The 18,242-nt window shown below is 40.1% G+C and overlaps 1 protein-coding gene across 16 annotated transcripts in view; it reads right to left on the minus strand.

The window, feature by feature from the left end:
- Nucleotides 1–18,242, minus strand: part of DMD (dystrophin) — a 2,668,835-nt gene that overhangs the window by 345,819 nt on the left and 2,304,774 nt on the right. For all 16 annotated transcript variants that reach the window (XM_060407875.1, XM_060407877.1, XM_060407874.1 and 13 more), the window contains one exon: nucleotides 3,309–3,455. In XM_060407875.1, the coding sequence (XP_060263858.1) occupies nucleotides 3,309–3,455 (147 nt within the window). The remainder of the gene's footprint in view (nucleotides 1–3,308; nucleotides 3,456–18,242) is intronic.

Here is an 18,242-nt window from a genome sequence, read left to right on the forward strand (position 1 = left end):
TTTGATTCGGACATGACTGAGCGACTGAACTGAACTGAACATTTTGAGAGATATTATATACAGCTAGAAAACCAGCATGACTTTTCTTTAAAGTAAAAATTAATGGCCCATATAAGAAACCCAGGACAGATTTCCCAGGTAGTTCTATAAGAATCCGTCTGCCAATGCAAGGGATATGGGTTCGATCCCTGGTCCCAGAAGATTCCACATGCTGCAGAGCAACTAAACCACAATGAGTGAGCCTGTGTGCCACAATTACTGAATCACTGGGCTTTCGTGGTGGCTCAGACAGTAAAGAAAATGCCTGCAATGTGGGAGACCTGGCATTGATCCCTGGGTTGGGAAGATCTCCTGGAGAAGGGAATGGCTACCCACTCCAGTATTCTGGCCTGGAGAATTCCATGGACAGAGACGCCTGGCAGGCTACAGTCCATGGGGTCACAAAGAGTTGGACACGACTGACTGACTTTCACTTTTTTGCATCCCAGAGACTGTGCTCCACAAGAGAAGCCACCGCAATAAGAAGTCTGAACACCACAACTAGAGAGTAGCCCCCATTTGCTGCAACTAGAGAAAAGCCTGCACACAGCAAGAAGACGCAGTACAGCCTTCCCAACCACCCCAAAGGCAAACCCAGGATATTCTGATATCAAGTACCTATAGCCTGGTCATTCTCCTTCTTCATTTACACTATTTGCTCAAATGTAAGACTCTTTTTCTTAGACTTATATCTACCCTCCCACTACCCCAATTCTCCATTCTTGCTTTTTCTTTGTCTTAGCAAATCCAGAAGCAAAGATGAACTCTCACTTTTATTATGATTTTAGTTGACTGACACAGCACTGCAAGTGAATGAATTAATGTGATGTCACAATAATGGTGGGCTTACACTCCCCTCCACAGAAGCTGGGTAATCCTTTAGTCTCCCACACATTCTTCTAAATGAACAATGTTCTCGATAGGTTGTATGAGTTGCTCTTCCAGTAATGGGGATAGAGTTGTTTGATGTGAACCTCATTTCTTGCTTTGTTCATTTTCTGAACAAGAACATTTATAATATAGCAGAGTGGTTAGCTTCTGGTCAGAGAAAAGAATGGAATCAAGTTGACTCAGCTATGTGCAACTCAAAACCTTGAATTTATCATCTTTCTGCTAAAAAAACACCTAAGTCTGCTCTTAAGGTCACACTGAAAAATAACAACATGTAGAATGTGTCACAATAAGAGCATATACCAAAAACTGAACCATTTACTATGAGAAGGCTCTCTATAAGGGTGTTTGGGGATGAGGGTTTTTAAAGCTAGAATTATACTGATGGAGGAATATAATTCCAGTCAGTCACATTTGTATTATGAAGAGGAAGCAAATTCACTGATTCTAAACTAAATTCCAACATATGTGAATCTCCCCCAGATATGCACATACAGAATCAGGACTGAACATACTGTGACCTAAGACAAAATGCATTATCTACTTTTACAAATGTGGAAATAGAAGCTTTGAGGGGTCAAATGGCTTTCCCAAGATACTATGGTCAAATAATAGCTGAGCTTCAGTTTGCAGTTAGGTGTTCTATCATTCACTCCTACAGTTTTTTTTACTACAACACCCTATCTTCTTTATGTACATTCCTAGATTTATAACCAAGTCCCTTATTCATTTTAAAGAATGGATAAAATCAAACTGTTACTCTTTTCTCATATTTTATATTTAAATAAATAGTACAACTATGATGGATCACTCACACTGATTTTTTAAACTTTCTTTTCCTATCAGTCATAATATTTTTATCTCATTTGTAAAATTACATGCCATTTTCACAAATTTATATCACATTCTGAAAGCAAATGTGGCATTTAGCTCTCTAAAAGTAATGTTAAGATAATGGTTCAAGAGTGCTTGAAAGGAACAAATGCGACCATTGGTTTTCCTTGGACATTTATTATTTTTGTTATTTATATTTAAAATGAAAAAAATATACTAAGGATGAAACTGATAAGATTTTAATAGTATGTAACCACTATGGAGCAAATAGACATAGAAATGCATGTAATCTCTTAACTATCTTGTCTGGCTTTAATCAATGCCAGTTATAACAATCTATCATACACATATTTCAAGACTATCATCACAACAAAAATTAAATTATATGAGATCTCGAGAGGCCCTGTTTTTATTAAAGATCTAACAATTCTTCAACAGGACTTTCAATCACACTGCTAAATGGACTGCACATAGGAAAAGTAATCTGGTTTATCTTTTTTTTTTTCCTTACTAAAACACTGAAAGCAAATATTTTTAAACCCAGTTTCCTCTTTCCTCTCTGTCCCCAGGAGCATACTTTGTGCATCTTATGAAACCAGAAAAAGAGAAGAAACAATTCTTTAATTCTATAATCAAACCAGTTGAAGGGGTGGGGGTTTAGTGGTAGCCTTCATGAAGGGAAAGTGTGGATACACCTCTTTCACCATTCCATTGTCTGAGTTCTTACTATGAGCCAGGTACTGTACCAATAACTCTACAACAATTAGCCCCTTCAATTTTACAGCAAGTATGCTGGAGATGAGGAAATGGATGAGCAAAGAGGTCAAGTGACTTAAAGTAAGTCTGATTCCAAAACCTGTATGCTATAATAATAACAATTATAACTGCAGTAACACCAAGAACTAGAATTCACAGTGTTTTTTTACTATGTAGCTAATACTGTACTAAGCACATCTCATGTATTTTGACTTACTCATCCTAACAAAAGACCAATATTTTAGGAACATTTAACGTTCCCATTTTCTTCAGATAAAACACTGAGACACAGAAAAGTTAATTTGCCAAAGGTCCCATAGCCAGTAAGCATGACCTTGAGCACACTTACATTCCCTTTATTTACTATGAAAAACTTCCATGAGTCGGTTTGTGGTAGGATATCCTTTCTTTAAAAGATTTAGAATGTGTCCTACCATTAACTTTTGTTTTAAATTAGGATTCCAAAAGGAAAGCCATTTTAAGAATCCAAGTTATGATAGTACAAAGTAATGGCATGCCAGTAATTTAGTTCTTAAAGCATGATTCAGTATTATCTTCCATGTTAATTGCAAGATATAGCAAAGTCTAACTTCAAGCCATTTAAAAATTAATATCAATATGCTTGAAAAAATGAAATAAGAAATTATTAAATAATATAAAATATCATACACTCACAAACTATCATGAGTATCATATGAAAAAATTACTTGCATTGTTCCTTACAAACAAGCTTTATTTGTATCTTGTCTTATTGAGAGAAGAAACTGCAATGTTTATAATGTGCCTACCTGCAGAAGCTTCCATCTAGTGTTCAGGTCTTCCAGAGTGCTGAGATTATACGGTGACAGCTGAATGCCCAAAGTGGTGAGTTGGCGAGCAAGGTCATTGACGTGGCTTACATTCTCTTTGAGAGGTGCAATTTCTCCTCGAAGTGCCTGTATGAAATAATCAAGGGCAAAATGGAAGATGAGACTATTTAAAGCAAAACAAAAACGAAAACAGACACATGGAAACTACATGGTGTTGTATTCTGTTTGGGATGTTAGTAACATTTGCCCTTTTCTAGTGGTATTATAACAGTGGACATTCGTTAATGGATGGCTAACTAATGTTTGGAGAAGGGAATGGCAACTCACTGCAGTATTCTTGCCTAGAGAATCCCATTGACAGAGGAGCCTGATGGGCTACAGTCCACGGGGTCGCAAAGAATTGGAAATGACTTAGTGACTAAACAACTCAACAAATGTCTACTGAGTACTTGTTATGTGCCTAATTCTGTGAGGAGCTCTGTCCAAACATCACCTGATTTTATTCCTACACAATAACCCTATGAGGTTGGGTAGTTGGAGAATTATCATTTTACACACAAGAAAAAAAATCACAGAGGTTAAACTTTGCCTGAGGCTCCATGGGTCAAAACTGAAGAACCTGGGATACATAGTCAGATTTGTCTGCCTCTAGAGTGCACATGCTTAACAACCATATTAGATCCCTTTCTGAAGAAATTCTGCATTGGCAAAGTAACGGGAAGAATACAATGCTGCTAGATTCTGAATTCTACTCATCTCACAACCAAAAGTGGGTGCTTTTTTTTTTTTTTTTAACAGTAAAAGATGTACTCAGTCATGAAATATTACATGCATACTTTGTACCAACTGCATAAATAAATCGTTTCAATTAGAGATGAGGGTATTTTGTCAAATCCTAAGCCTGAGTTCCTGATCTCCTAGTATCTTAGTCCTTGCAGCAATGACTGAAGAAGGCTCCCATGAGGCTACTCAGCTGTCTCTGGAGCACCGGAGCAGGATTCCATGATGCTATGCATCATGACAATGGCATCATGACAATCTGTTGAGCAGAAGCAGCCTATGCAGATACTGGGTTGATATGATTATACATATTCTCTTCTCCATTGAGAGGACATTTACGGATCTTTAACGTGATGCATGAGGTCCCAATGTTCTAACGAGCAATTTCTAAGGGACAAATTCCCTCACTTAGGAGAACAGTTTGTGTAATGAAATCTCTGTGCACAAGGACAGCATCACTTACTTGGCTATATGTGCTACTATGATTTGCTTGATCTGTGCAGGTGTTAATTTTCTGGTTCAATATGCTACTGGAGATCAATAGAGAAATAACTCCAGAAAGAATGAAGGGATGGAACCAAAGCAAAAACACCACCCAGGTGTGGATGTGACTGGTGACAGAAGCAAGGTCTGATGCTGTAAAGAGCAATATTGCATTGGAACCTGGAATGTTAGGTCCATGAATCAAGGCAAATTGGAAGTGGTCCAACAGGAGATGGCAAGAGTGAACATCGACATTCTAGGAATCAGCAAACTAAGATGTACTGGAATGGATGAATTTAACTCAGATGACCATTATATCTACTACGGCGGGCAGGAATCCCTTAGAAGAAATGGGGTAGCCATCATAGTCAACATAACAGTCTGAAATGCAGTACTTGGATGCAGTCTCAAAAATGACAGAATGATCTCTGTTCATTTCCAAGGCAAACCATTCAATAACACGGTAATCCAAGTCTATGTCCCAACCAGTAATGCTGAAGAAGCTGAAGTTGAACAGTTTTCTGAAGACCTACAAGACCTTTTAGAACTAACACCCAAAAAAGATGTCCTTCTCATCATAGGGGACTGGAATGCAAAAGTAGGAAGTCAAGAAACACTTGGAGTAACAGGCAAATTTGGCCATGGAGTACAGAATGAAGCAGGCAAAGGCTAATAGAGTTTTGCCAGGAGAACGCACTGGTCATAGCAAACACCCTCTTCCAACAACACAAGAGAAGACTCTACACATGGACATTACCAGATGGTCAACACCAAAATCAGATTGATTATGTTCTTTGCAGCCAAAGATGGAGAAGCTCTATACAGTCAGCAAACACAAGACCATGAGCTGACTGTGGCTCAGATCATGAATTCTTTATTGCCAGATTCAGACTTAAATTGAAAAAAGGTAGGGAAAACCACGAGACCATTCAGGTATGACCTAAATCAAATCCCTTATGATTATACAGTGGAAGTGAGAAACAGATTTAAAGGACTAGATCTGATAGGAGTGCCTGATGAACTATGGACAGAGGTTCGTGACATTGTACAGGAGACAGGAATCAAGATCATCCCCAAGAAAAAGAAATGGAAAAAAGAAAAATGGCTGTCTGAGGAGGCCTTACAAATAGCTGTGAAAAGAAGAGAAGTGAAAAGCAAAAGAGAAAAGGAACGATACACCCATTTGAATGCAGAGTTCCAAAGAATAGCAAGGAGAGATAAGAAAGCCTTCCTCGGTGATCAATGCAAAGAAATAGAGGAAAACAATAGAATGGGAAAGACTAGATCTCTTCAAGAAAATTAGAGATACCAAGGGAACATTTCATGCAAAGATGGGTTTGATAAAGGACAGAAATGGTATGGACCTAACAGAAGCAGAAGATATTAAGAAGAGATGGCAAGAATACACAGAAGAACTGTACAAAAAAGATCTTCATGACCCAGATAATGACAATGCTGTGATCACTCACCTAGAGCCAGACATCCTGGAATGTGAAGTCAAGTGGGCCTTAGGAAGCGTCACTACAAACAAAGCTAGTGGAGGTGATGGAATTCCAGTTGAGCTATTTCAAATCCTGAAAGATGATGCTGTGAAAGTGCTGCACTCAATATGCCAGCAAATTTGGAAAACTCAGCAGTGGCTACAGGACTGGAAAAGGTCAGTTTTCATTCCAATCCCAAAGAAAGGCAATGCCAAAGAATGCTCAAACTACTGCACAGTTGCACTCATCTCACATGCTAGTAAAGTAATGCTCAAAATTCTCCAAGCCAGGCTTCAGCAATACGTGAACCATGAACTTCCAGATGTTCAAGCTGGATTTAGAAAAGGCAGAGGAACCAGAGATCAAATTGCCAACATCCGCTGGATCATCAAAAAAGCAAGAGAGTTCCAGAAAAGCATCTATTTCTGCTTTATTGACTATGCCAAAGCCTTTGACTGTGTGGATCACAATAAGCTGTGGAAAATTCTGAAAGAGTTGGGAATACCAGACCACCTAACCTGCCTCTTGAGAAACCTGTATACAGGTAAGGAAGCAACAGTTAGAACTGGACGTGGAACAACAGACTGGTTCCAAATAAGAAAAGGAGTACATCAAGGCTGTATATTGTCACCCTACTTATTTAACTTATATGCAGAATACATCATGAGAAACGCTGGGCTGGATGAAGCACAAGTTGGAATCAAGATTGCCGGGAGAAATCCCAATAACCACAGATATGCAGATGATACCACCCTTATGGCAGAAAGTGAAGAAGAACTAAAGAGCCTCTTGATGAAAGTGAAAGAGGAGAGTGAAAAAGTTGGCTTAAAGCTCAACATTCAGAAAACGAAGATCATGGCATCCAGTCCTATCACTTCATGGCAAATAGATGGGGAAACAGTGGGAACAGTGGCTGAGTTTATTTTTGGGGCCTCCAAAATCTCTGCAGATGGTGATTGCAGCCATGAAATTAAAAGATGCTTACTCCTTGGAAGGAAAGTTATGACCAACCTAGATAGCATATTAAAAAGCAGAGACATTTATTTGTCAACAAAGGTCTGTCGAGTCAAGGATATCGTTTTTCCAGCGGTCATGTATGGATGTGAGAGTTGGACTATAAAGAAAGCTCAGCACTGAAAAATTGATGCTTTTCAACTGTGGTGTTGAAGAAGACTCTTGAGAGTCCCTTGGACTGCAAGGAGATCCAACCAGTCCATCCTAAAGGAGATCAGTCCTGGGTATTAATTGGAAGGACTGATGTTGAAGCTGAAACTCCAGTACTTTGGCCACCTCATGCGAAGAGTTGACTCATTTGAAAAGACCCTGATTGAGGGCAGGAGGAGAAGGGGATAACAGAGGATGAGATGGTTGGATGGCATCACTGACTCAATGGACATGAGTTTGAATAGACTCTGAGTTGGTGATGGACAGGGAGGCCTGGCGTGCTGTGGTTCATGGGGTTGCAAAGAGTCGGACATGACTGAGTGACTGCACTGAACTGAATGTTGGTAAAAGCAGTGTTTACACGGACTTCATCTATAACCTTCCAGTTCCTTCTGACTCCAAATGGAAGAAAACCGTGTGTACATTCTAAATAAGAATGGGATTATCCAAATCCAAGTGACTATCTCATCACTAAAATGTGGCATTGTATGGAGCCTGCTGCTGCTGCTGCTAAGTTGCTTCAGTCATGTCTGACTCTGTGCAACCCCATAGAGAGCAGCCCACTAGGCTCCTCTGTCCCTGGGATTCTCATAGTTCATAGATAATATGATATTTTGACACATCACTCTGTTGAACTTATAGTTTTTGAAAAGTGGCCATTAAAAATATATTAAAGAATCATGGGGTTCCTTCTGGGAATGACAAAAACATTCTGGAGTTAGATGGTAATGGTGGCATGACTTTGTGAATATACTATACACCACTGAATCACACAGTTTAAAACTATGAATTTTATGGTATGTGAATTATATATAAAAAAATACAAAGAAAAATGGACAGAAACCTGTCGGACCATGTAGATATAAAAATTATATCTGATATTTTCATCTTTATTTAATTTCACATCAGTAGAATATCTAGGAATCATTCTGAAACGAAGAAAGTTGTTATAGGAATTGATAGTAAATATTATTCTATTTTCTCATAAATATATACATAAAAGAATCACAATAAATGCCCATGGAGAGAGGCGGTTAAACTCCATAAATGTGAATTCATATCTCTAAAAAGAAATGATTCATAATCACTTTGCTTGGCATAATAGAAGGGTTAGAAATCAGATTTCTTAAATGTCAGTGGGGAAACCTGGACAAAGACAATGTTAATAAAAATGGAGCCATTGTCTTCTGGATAATAACATGCATTTCTAGTAACCACAAGTAAATATCACTTGAGTGGGAATCATAAAGAGGAATCATTGCAGAGATGGCAGGAGAGCCAGGCAGAATCTGACAACCGTGCAGATTAACCCCATACACTCATCACTACCTTCACTAGTTCAGCATCCATCTCACTTCAGTCATATCTAGATTTCATTTCCCCTTGGATTCCATGATGTACATGGCCAACGGTCTCTTATTAGCGTATTTTGATTCTCACTTTTCCCCTCAAAGTCCTGAACACAGATTTTCTTTTAATTGAAAGACAATTGCTTTAAAATGTTGTGTTAGTTTCTGCTGTAGAACAACGTGAATCAGCTATAAGTATACATATATCCCCTCCTTCCTGAGCCTCCCTCGCATCCCCACATCCCACTCCTCCAGGTCATCACGGAGTGCTGAGCTGAGCTCCCTGCGCTGTATAGCAGCTTCCCACTAGCTACTTTACGCATGGTAGTGTATATATGTCAATGCTACTTTCCCAATTCATCCCCCTCTCTCTTTCCCCTGCTGTGGACACAGGTTTTTAATCCTGTATTAGTATTCTGGAGGACGATGGAGATTTTAAAAAATAAGTTTCAATACTCATAATTAATCACAACATACTCTCTCCTTTCCCCTCTACTTTCCTTCTCTCCCCAAAACCCCTGTCCCCCCACACACACACACACACACACACACACACACACACACACACACACACACAGAGTCATGGGATCGTGGCTTCTGTTTTCGTTTTCTTCTGCTTGTATCTACCAATTGTAGCAGAAGTTCCCTTAACTGATCTCCATTTAAAACTCATCAGATTAGCCAGAGTCTTCATTGTCTGAGAAACATACTGACTGGGGCCTCTAACAGTCACTAAGTAAAATGTTAAGAAGTATGTGTCATAAGCATGGTGTTCAGCTCTCATTAGTTGACTTGTCAATGTGTGTATATTCTCAAACCTGCTTTTGCCAATTAGCATTGCATTTACATAATTTCATGAAAGATTTCCTAAACCAAAGAACTAGAATCCTAAAAAGAAAGTAAGTTATTATTCCTATAAACAATAAGTTTAAATATTCTGGAAAGTTGCTTTAAAAAAGAAAAAGAAGTATTACTGAATTGGGTGTCAACTAGGCAACTGTAAGAGATTAGGAAACCCATATGAAAAGTTTAGAAGGATTCTAAAGTACTCAGAATTCTTCCCATGTTTCCCAGTGGATTCTGTCTGCAGTAAGGAAACCTGTACCAGAAATCAAAAAGTCTGTAGTATCAGTGTAATTCATGGGAAACCCTAATCAGAGAACCTACACTCGAAGTAAAAATCCTTCACACAGCATTAAAATATTAGTGACAATTTCACACAAAATAAAATTTCTACTGACTTTTTCAATTAACTGTTGAACTCCAGGTCCTAACTGAATTGGAATAGAGAGCATCTATTTTAAATGTTGACTACTATGACTTTACTACCACTGCTACTGCTACTACTATTATTATTAAAGGGAAAAAGCCATATGTTCTGTTTAGTATGAATGCCTAAGTCTTTGTTAAGATAAATGGAAGCTTTGATTAGGGGGACGTTTGTTGCTAAAGAGGTAATTTGGTGCAAAGGTTCACTTTGGGAAGATAATCATGGTAGGCTTGATCAGAATGATGAACTTTAGCCAGCTAGAAGTCATGGTGAGGGTGCTGAGCACATGACAATGGAGGAAAGGAGACAGATGATGGTAGAAAAGAAGACGAGAAAAAGAAGGCATGAGCGTGTTGAAGTCAGTCTTCACCTTAACATGTGACCTGGCTTCTAGTGGCAGCTCCATACCACCTGAGGATGGCTCACTGATGTTAGCTGTCAATGCCTAGACATGTACATAACAAGAAGCATGGCCCCTGAAACACTGAGTCACAGGACATGTTATGCATAGAGTGAACACAGAGGACTTCCCTGATGGCCCAGTGGTTAAGACTCCACCATGCAATGCGGAGGACACAGGTTCTATCCCTAAGCCCGTGCACCACAACTAATGAGCCTGCATGCCCTGGGCCATAACTTGAGAGTTCACGCACTGCAACAAAAGATCCCACATGACCCAACTAAGACTCGACACTGCCAAATAAATAGTTTTTTTTTTTTAAAGAGTGAATACAGGTACAATTCATTTAAATAACAGAATTTGATTGTATTTCAAATATTAGCACTTTTAATATTGCTGATATTAATATACATAGACATTAATGTTTACATTATTAAACACTAAACACAAAACACCCAAAAATGTACAGTCTACCCTGAACAATATGATGTGCTATTTAAGTACCACCAGAATTTCATTAGATCTTATTCTAGTTTGAAAGCAGTAACTGAGAAAACATTCAAGGAAGCCATTATATTCTGGGTTTTCTTTGAAACATTTAAACATCTGGAATATGCTTGCCATGAAAGAGCAAACCAAGTCTAATTTTATTGTGTCTAGTTTCATGCAGGCATAATTTTCACTTCATTAAATGCTGTCTGATTATAGATATAAACATACTGATTTAGAATGATATATAAGTTTGATATGCCAAGATTTTTCTTTTTTATGACATTTAATTGCTTGTCAGAACTTTGCTTATCCTTACGTAAAGATTTGTTCAAATGTAGATTTAGCAGCTCAGTCGACAACCACTTTGCAACAAAACAAAGGCATTGTCTTCTAACTAGGGAACATTTTTGAGGGAGCAATTTTTTAAATGGCTTAATAGTTATGGACTATTCTGGAAGGCATAGAAGGTCAATTTGGAGCAATGGAAAGGTAAGTTGAGGTACTTTGACTTTGGGGACCTCTATTTCTTCTGTGAAGTAGGAAGCAACTGACCTGGTATATAATCAGTGTGCAATGAACATTCATTGAATGAAAACATGAGTGAAGGGTAAGTGGAAACATTGGAATTAGTTGTGCGAGAGAATATGAGAGGGAGGTGAACAAAGACATGTAGGGAGGTTGCCAGACAGTGTTGAGGGCTCGCTTGAGGCAGAAGACAACAACTTTTTAGTGCAACCCATCTGCCCAATTTTCTCTTTCTCCAACAGCATTCCAGGCAAATGTGGAAGAAACAATTGATCCAGGTTTGGGGTTTTGTCAGGTGGTTGCAGCACAAATGCTTAGGGATATTAGAGTTTAAATTTTAACAGGAATGTGACTGCAAAATGCAACTAAAGGGGATTTGGAGGGAAGTGAAGCAAGATGAGGCTTGTAGATGGAGAGAAAGTAGAGGGCTTAATGGCGGAAGTCAAGATCATCCAAGAAAGGTGACAGTTAGATGAAATGCATAAGCAGGCAAGAAGGAGAGGAAACTGAAATGCTAGAATTAGAATTTATAATTCTATTTAATTATATTACAGAAATTATATAATTTCTTATATAATTTATTTTTATATAATTAATTATAATTCCATTTAAGAGTTTATAAATTATAACATGATATAAATATCACAGTTAAATATATACACATACACACGCTGTTCTCTTTATATATTAATGATACTCCTGAGAATGAAACACTTCCCTTAATTCCTGAAATCTTAACCTACTGCTTCATAGAGGTCCTATCTCACCAGGAATTCAAGAATAGAATGATCTGACAATGAAATATCATTCTAGGGCTACATACACTGGGTAGAGAAATTTTCATCAAAAATACTATTTAAGAAGCAAAGTAGGGGCTAGCTGTCTTTCTCTCTACAATGAAACCTTACTGAACAAACTGTTTGTGAACCAAAAGCCCTAAGAAATAGCCTGAAAAGACTGTTAGCACAAGCCCCAGGACTCTTCATGCTGGTTTAGTAGCTGGCGGGGGGAGGGAAATGGAAATCACGGCCTCTAGATCCAGGTCTTTGGTCCTGATGCTGAGGCTCCAACATGTGGCTTAGGGAAGGCCTTGTGGAGCCCAGTTACCCAGAGTTAGGGGTAGGTACAGCCCAGCTGTGTTTTGCAGCTTCTGCATTTCCGGATGGGTTTACCATCCTGATGGGAGTGAATAGCCACCACTGGAACCTAAAGAGCCAAGGACCATATCCTGCTTTGCCCAGAAGTAGAAAGGCCTGGAGCCTCTTAAAATACCTGGGGGGAATGTGGTTGGACCCATCCTAACAAGTACCACTAAGCAGCAAATTCTCACCTTCTCTGCAGAGGTTGTCTTTAATTAAAAATACACTAGAGGGGCTCTGCGGGCGGCGGCAAATCCGGCCCAGTGTGCAAAGTTGGTGGTGCCTGATGGCGCCTCTGACACGAAGCTGGGTGGGGTAGAGAGTAGAGAGCAGTAGTTGTGGTAGGTGGGAGAAGGAGGAGGTGGCGGTGAATCATTTATAAATGACTCCAAAGCAGGACCTGGAGGCTAAATTCCAGGGGGATAATGGTCATTCATGACCAAGAAGGAAAGAAGACCTGAGACATGGAATAAGCGATTGCAGCCCTTCAGTGTGAGTCAGCAGGCCCTGAGAAAGGGGAACGCCTGCCACCTGGCCTTCATTCGACTATAGCCACTCCAACCACTCCCCAAGGTGAACCTAGAGGAAACTGAGAATGCAGGATTATAGGCCCCAGTTACCTAAGATGCCTTGTGACCTGCAACCAGAGGATTATACATACTGAAAAAGACATAATTCAAAGGACTATCTCCAACCTGGACAAGACCTTTATCAGATGACAGAGATTCACATCAAGATAAAGATGATGTGCAAAGAAAACCCATGCCCCCAAAGAGATTACAGCCACTCCTCCAAAGAGATCCAGCGGGAATAACCACAAAAGTCACCCTGGGGCCCCTTAATAGAACAGGGTGAGAGCTCCATGACCCCAACTAGGTAGGGTCTATGAGTCCTATGTCAGCATTAAAGAAGTTACAGAAGACTGACCATCTGTCCCTTATCACCCCAGTAAAGATTTCTTGGAGTTCATGTCTCGAGGAAAATTTGAAGTAAGAGACAGATGGTCCCTGGGCTGAACAGCTGGTGATTTTCAAACGGAGCAAAACTGAACTTTGTCCTCAGCCAGACAAGAATTACATATTTCCTTTCCTTCATTGTTGCTGCCGCTGCTACTGCTAAGTTGCTTCAGTCGTGTCCAACTCTGACCCCATAGACAGCAGCCCACCAGGCTTCCCTGTCCCTGGGTTTCTCCAGGCAAGAACACTGGAGTGGGTTGCCATTTTCTTCTCCAATGCATGAAAGTGAAAAGTGAAAGTGAAGTCACTCTGTCATGTCCTACTCTTAGCAACCCCATGGACTGTGGCCTACCAGGCTCCTCTGCCCATGGGATTTTCCAGGCAGGAGTACTGGAGTGGGGTGCCATTGCCTTCTCTGCCTCCATTGTTAGGAGGGAATAATAAACTGATGGGGGAATTGTTGGAGTGAAAAGGAAAAAAGAGGAGTGAGTTTTTCTTTTTCACTTCTCCGAGAGCAAAGAAGATGAACAGTGAGCAGGCCTGAACATTCCTAGTTTATTTTACTTTAACTGCTCCTGATTCTGAATGTCTGTAACCAAGTTTGCTTTTCTGCCCCCTAACTCTTCAGGAGCTACACTTCACTTGACTCTATGCTAAATATATCCTCTATATGATGTTTACCTTTACAACAGCATTCACCTTGCAGTTACATGTCAGAAGGAAGGCCTCAGAGCCACCAGACTGCCAGATGCAGTTACTGGGTTACTGATGCCAGTTTATGACTGTCTTTGAAATGATGTAAGAGGAAGAAATCAAGATCCTATCACCTTTGTTTCCTCATCACCGACTCCTGACTGCTCCTGACTGTGAACACCTGCCTTAGGGACACAGTTCTTGAGGCAGGAGCATACTGTGTTCCCCTCTCCACTACCTGAGAATAAAAGCCACCATTCTATTTCTTCCAAAAAAAAAAACCCAAAAAACACTAGATAGGGCTTCCCTAATAGCTCAGTTGGTAAACAATCCTCCTGCAATGCAACAGAACCCGGTTCTATTCCTGAGTTGGGAAGATCTGCTGAAGAAAGGATAGGCTACCCACTCCAATATTCTTGGGCTTCCCTTGTGGCTCAGCTACTAAAGAATCTACCTGCAATGCAAGAGACCTGGGTTCGATCCCTGGGTTGGGAAGATCCCCTGGAGAAGGGAAAGGCTACCAACTCCAGTATTCCGGCCTGGAGAATTCCATGGACTGTATAGTCCATGTAGTCGCAAAGAGTTGGACACGACTGAGCGACTTTCACTTTCACATAGACTTTGGTGACCTGATGTGAAGAGCCAACTCATTGGAAAAGACCTCAATACTGGTAAAGATTGAAGGCAGGAGGAGAAGGGGGCGACAGAAGATGAGATGGTTGGACGGCATCACCGACTCAATGGACAGGAGTTTGAGCAAACTCTGGGAGCTGGTGAAAAACAGGGAAGCCTGGCATGCTGCAGTCCATGGGGGTCACAAAGAGACAGATACAACTGAGCGACCCAACAACAGCTACATAGACTAACTTCATCCAGTTGCCCAACCTCCTTTTACCCTTGGACTTCGGGCATGACATACTTTTTTGCTTTGGCAAGAGACTGCTGATGTGAATTCTCATTACTGACACCACTAGCTATCCCATTGATCTCCAACAAAACTGAGACATACCACCCTTTCTTTAAGTTCTGCCACATATGAAGGGACTGTGTCGAGCTGAGACACAGGGGCTAGTCTGCAGACTGAAGGAGACTTCCCTCTGCCATTAGGATCACTTTTACCTCTGGTAGAGACATTCTTGACAGTAAAGTATGCCATTGAAATATGTATTCTTTTTAATAGAGATTCAACTGCATTGCATTCCAGCATCAATTTTTATTGTGGCAGCCCAAGGGCAAAGCATTATGCTGTTTTTTTTTTTTCATTGTCTTCCTTGCTTTCCATTTTCAGGGCAATTCTTGTACATGTTCATATTTGGACATGATCACTTTGGATGAGCAAAGTGAATAAAGACATAAAGAATGAAACAGACTCAGAACTAACGACCTAGATGTAGCATAATCAGGATTACTTGAGGTAGTTAAATTAAAAAAAAAAAACAATTTTAGGGAAACAATATGAAGTTTGTAGGGATTAAAAATCTGGTGCTTTTATTTCCCAAGCAATTATCAGTTATATTTTAACTATGGTTTCCCCCCAGAGTCACCACCCTTCCAAACTCATGGCAAATAACTGCTCCATTTTTTGCCCATAAAGAATCATCATGTTTTTCTGAAAAATGATCTCTAGTTTCTCTTTGTATTACTGGAAAAGAGTGTGCACCCAAACATGAAATTCTTTTTTAAAAAAAACATTTCTTCATTTGCAGCCATCATAATTCTTCATCTTTCAGGACATGGCTTCACTATGAAACATAACTCCAATACTCTCAAAGGTTGAATTATAGCTTAACCACACTAACAGTGTCTGTCTTCTTTCTTTTTTATGCATGTTCATTTTGCCCTCACAAATATTAACTGGAAATGAGGAACAGAATGGAATTGATCACAAAGGGAAGACTTCTGCCTATAAGAACAAGTGGTATACATTTGAGTTAATTTCCTCAGAAACTAGTTCCTATAATCCTGACTCTGGATGCTAATTATTTCTTTCTAATAGAAAAATGAAGCAAACAAATCAAAACCAAACAAAAACATTTCAAGCTTTCCATAGCTTTCTAATGACACAATTAAAACAAACAAAAAAGGTAGTTCGTGAGTGCTTTACAGAGGCTAAATGCAAAATATGCACAATTAAAATAAAAAGGTCTCTAATGAGTATAAATAAATCATTGAAGCAGGCCACATTCTTCGGCTGCTAAGGAAACAGAAGGAATGCCAACACTTTCTGTCTGACAATTTTAGTTATACGTGACAAAACATCAAGCAACACGGCAGTGAATGAAATCTATTTACTTATTTAAAAATAAGTAATAATCCATAAGCCATCAAAAACATCATCCATGAGGACATTGATATTCAAATGCAGGTGTTATTTTAGATTAAGTTTTACATTGAACAGGTTTGTTTAATTTGCCAACATTTCTGCCAGCTGAAACTGCTCCTGATCTGTGCCCACATTTACCACTTGCATTGTCCTGGCATAGAGGTGCTGTCTTGTTCTCCCCTTCCCCTTCACAGCTTAAAACATCTGTCTAAGGTAGAGCTTCTCAAACAACAGCAAGCATCATAATCACATGGCAGGCTTGTTAACACAGGGATTGCAGGCTCCCACTCTGGCATTGTTAATTCATTATGTTCACGGTGGATCTGAGAATTTGACACTTTTCACAATAACTTAAAAGATGCTACGGCATCCATAGAACTCACCAAGCTTATTCTTGACTTACACCCTTCATGAATTCTCTTCCCTCAGCCGGGAGTTTTCCATTTGCTCTCGGCCTGCATGCCTGTGTGTGCTCAGTTTCTTCAGTTGCGTCTGACTCTTTGTGACCCCATGGACTGTAGCCCACCAGGCATCTCTGTCCATGGGATTCTCCAGGTAAGAATGCTAGACTGGGTTACCATGCCCTCCTTCAGGGGATCTTCCCAACCCAAGGACTGAACCCGGGTCTTCTGCACTGCAGGCAGATTCATTACCACTGAACCACCCGGGAAGCTCTGCCTTCTGCCTGCTGCTGCTAAGTCACTTCAGTCGTGTCCGACTCTGTGTGACCCCACAGATGGCAGCCCACCAGGCTCCCCCGTCCCTGGGATTCTCCAGGCAAGAACACTGGAGTGGGTTGCCATTTTCTTCTTCAATGAATGAAAGTGAAAAGTGAAAGTGAAGTCGCTTGGTCATGTCCTACTCTTAGGGACCCCATGAACTGCAGTCTACCAGGCTCCATTCCTGGGATTTTCCAGGCAAGAGTACTGGAGTGGGGTGCCATTGCCCTCTGCCTAGCTGGCTTCTATTCAGCTATTTCAGATTTTAGTTCCTGTGACCTTGAAAGACAGCCCACCCCTGGTCACCCTATCTAAAGACAGGTCCCCCATCCCGATTTTTCTCAGTCTCAGAACTCTACTTCCTTCTAGGCATTGATGGCAATTGGTAAGTACGTATTTATTTGCCTATTTATTAATTCATGGTCTCTCCCTTCATAAGACCCTAACTTTCATTAAGGCAATTCTATGTTTATTTTTCACCAGGGCATGCCTGTCCCTAGTTCATGGCAATCCCTCAATACATTTTTATTAAATAATGAACACTCAAGAGAATTAGACACGAAGGCTTCAGATCAACAGCTATTCTCAAACTGCTTTATCAACACCGTTTCCTATAGAAAGCTGAGGCCAAGTTCCTAAGTGAAAGAAGAGAAACCTGCTTATATCCTTCAGATTCCATATCTAGAATCTCTGGCTCGATTAATTCATTTTATGGTGGAGCATATGCTAATTTCTGAAGGTTCTCTAATGCTCTGAGCAAGAATGTAACGCTCAAGTTTTTGGCACCAATCAAGGGGAGTACTCATAAAAATGAAGCAAGTGGGGGAAAGGGGAGAAATCAATTAATATTTAAGGAAAATATGTCCTTTTGGTGGTGATGTAGGCTTCTGCAGGGTATGTTGGCAAGACTGAATTAAAGCTTTAAAACTACTGATACAGGAAAAGATAAGCTACAAACCAGGGTCTCCATTTGGAGTTATACAGTGGCCAAGCCAAGGAGACCAGGGGGCTGAAATCCAACCTGGACCCCATCACCAAAGTGGTGAACTCTGGCCCAGGGCTGGAGACCTCTATGATGCAAGAAGTACCTTCTACTTGACCCAAAGAGGCACTTGTAGGGATTGAGATTACAGATGCTG

This window comes from Ovis aries, chromosome X, assembly GCF_016772045.2.
Source record: "Ovis aries strain OAR_USU_Benz2616 breed Rambouillet chromosome X, ARS-UI_Ramb_v3.0, whole genome shotgun sequence".
Classification (NCBI taxonomy): Eukaryota; Metazoa; Chordata; class Mammalia; order Artiodactyla; family Bovidae; genus Ovis; species Ovis aries.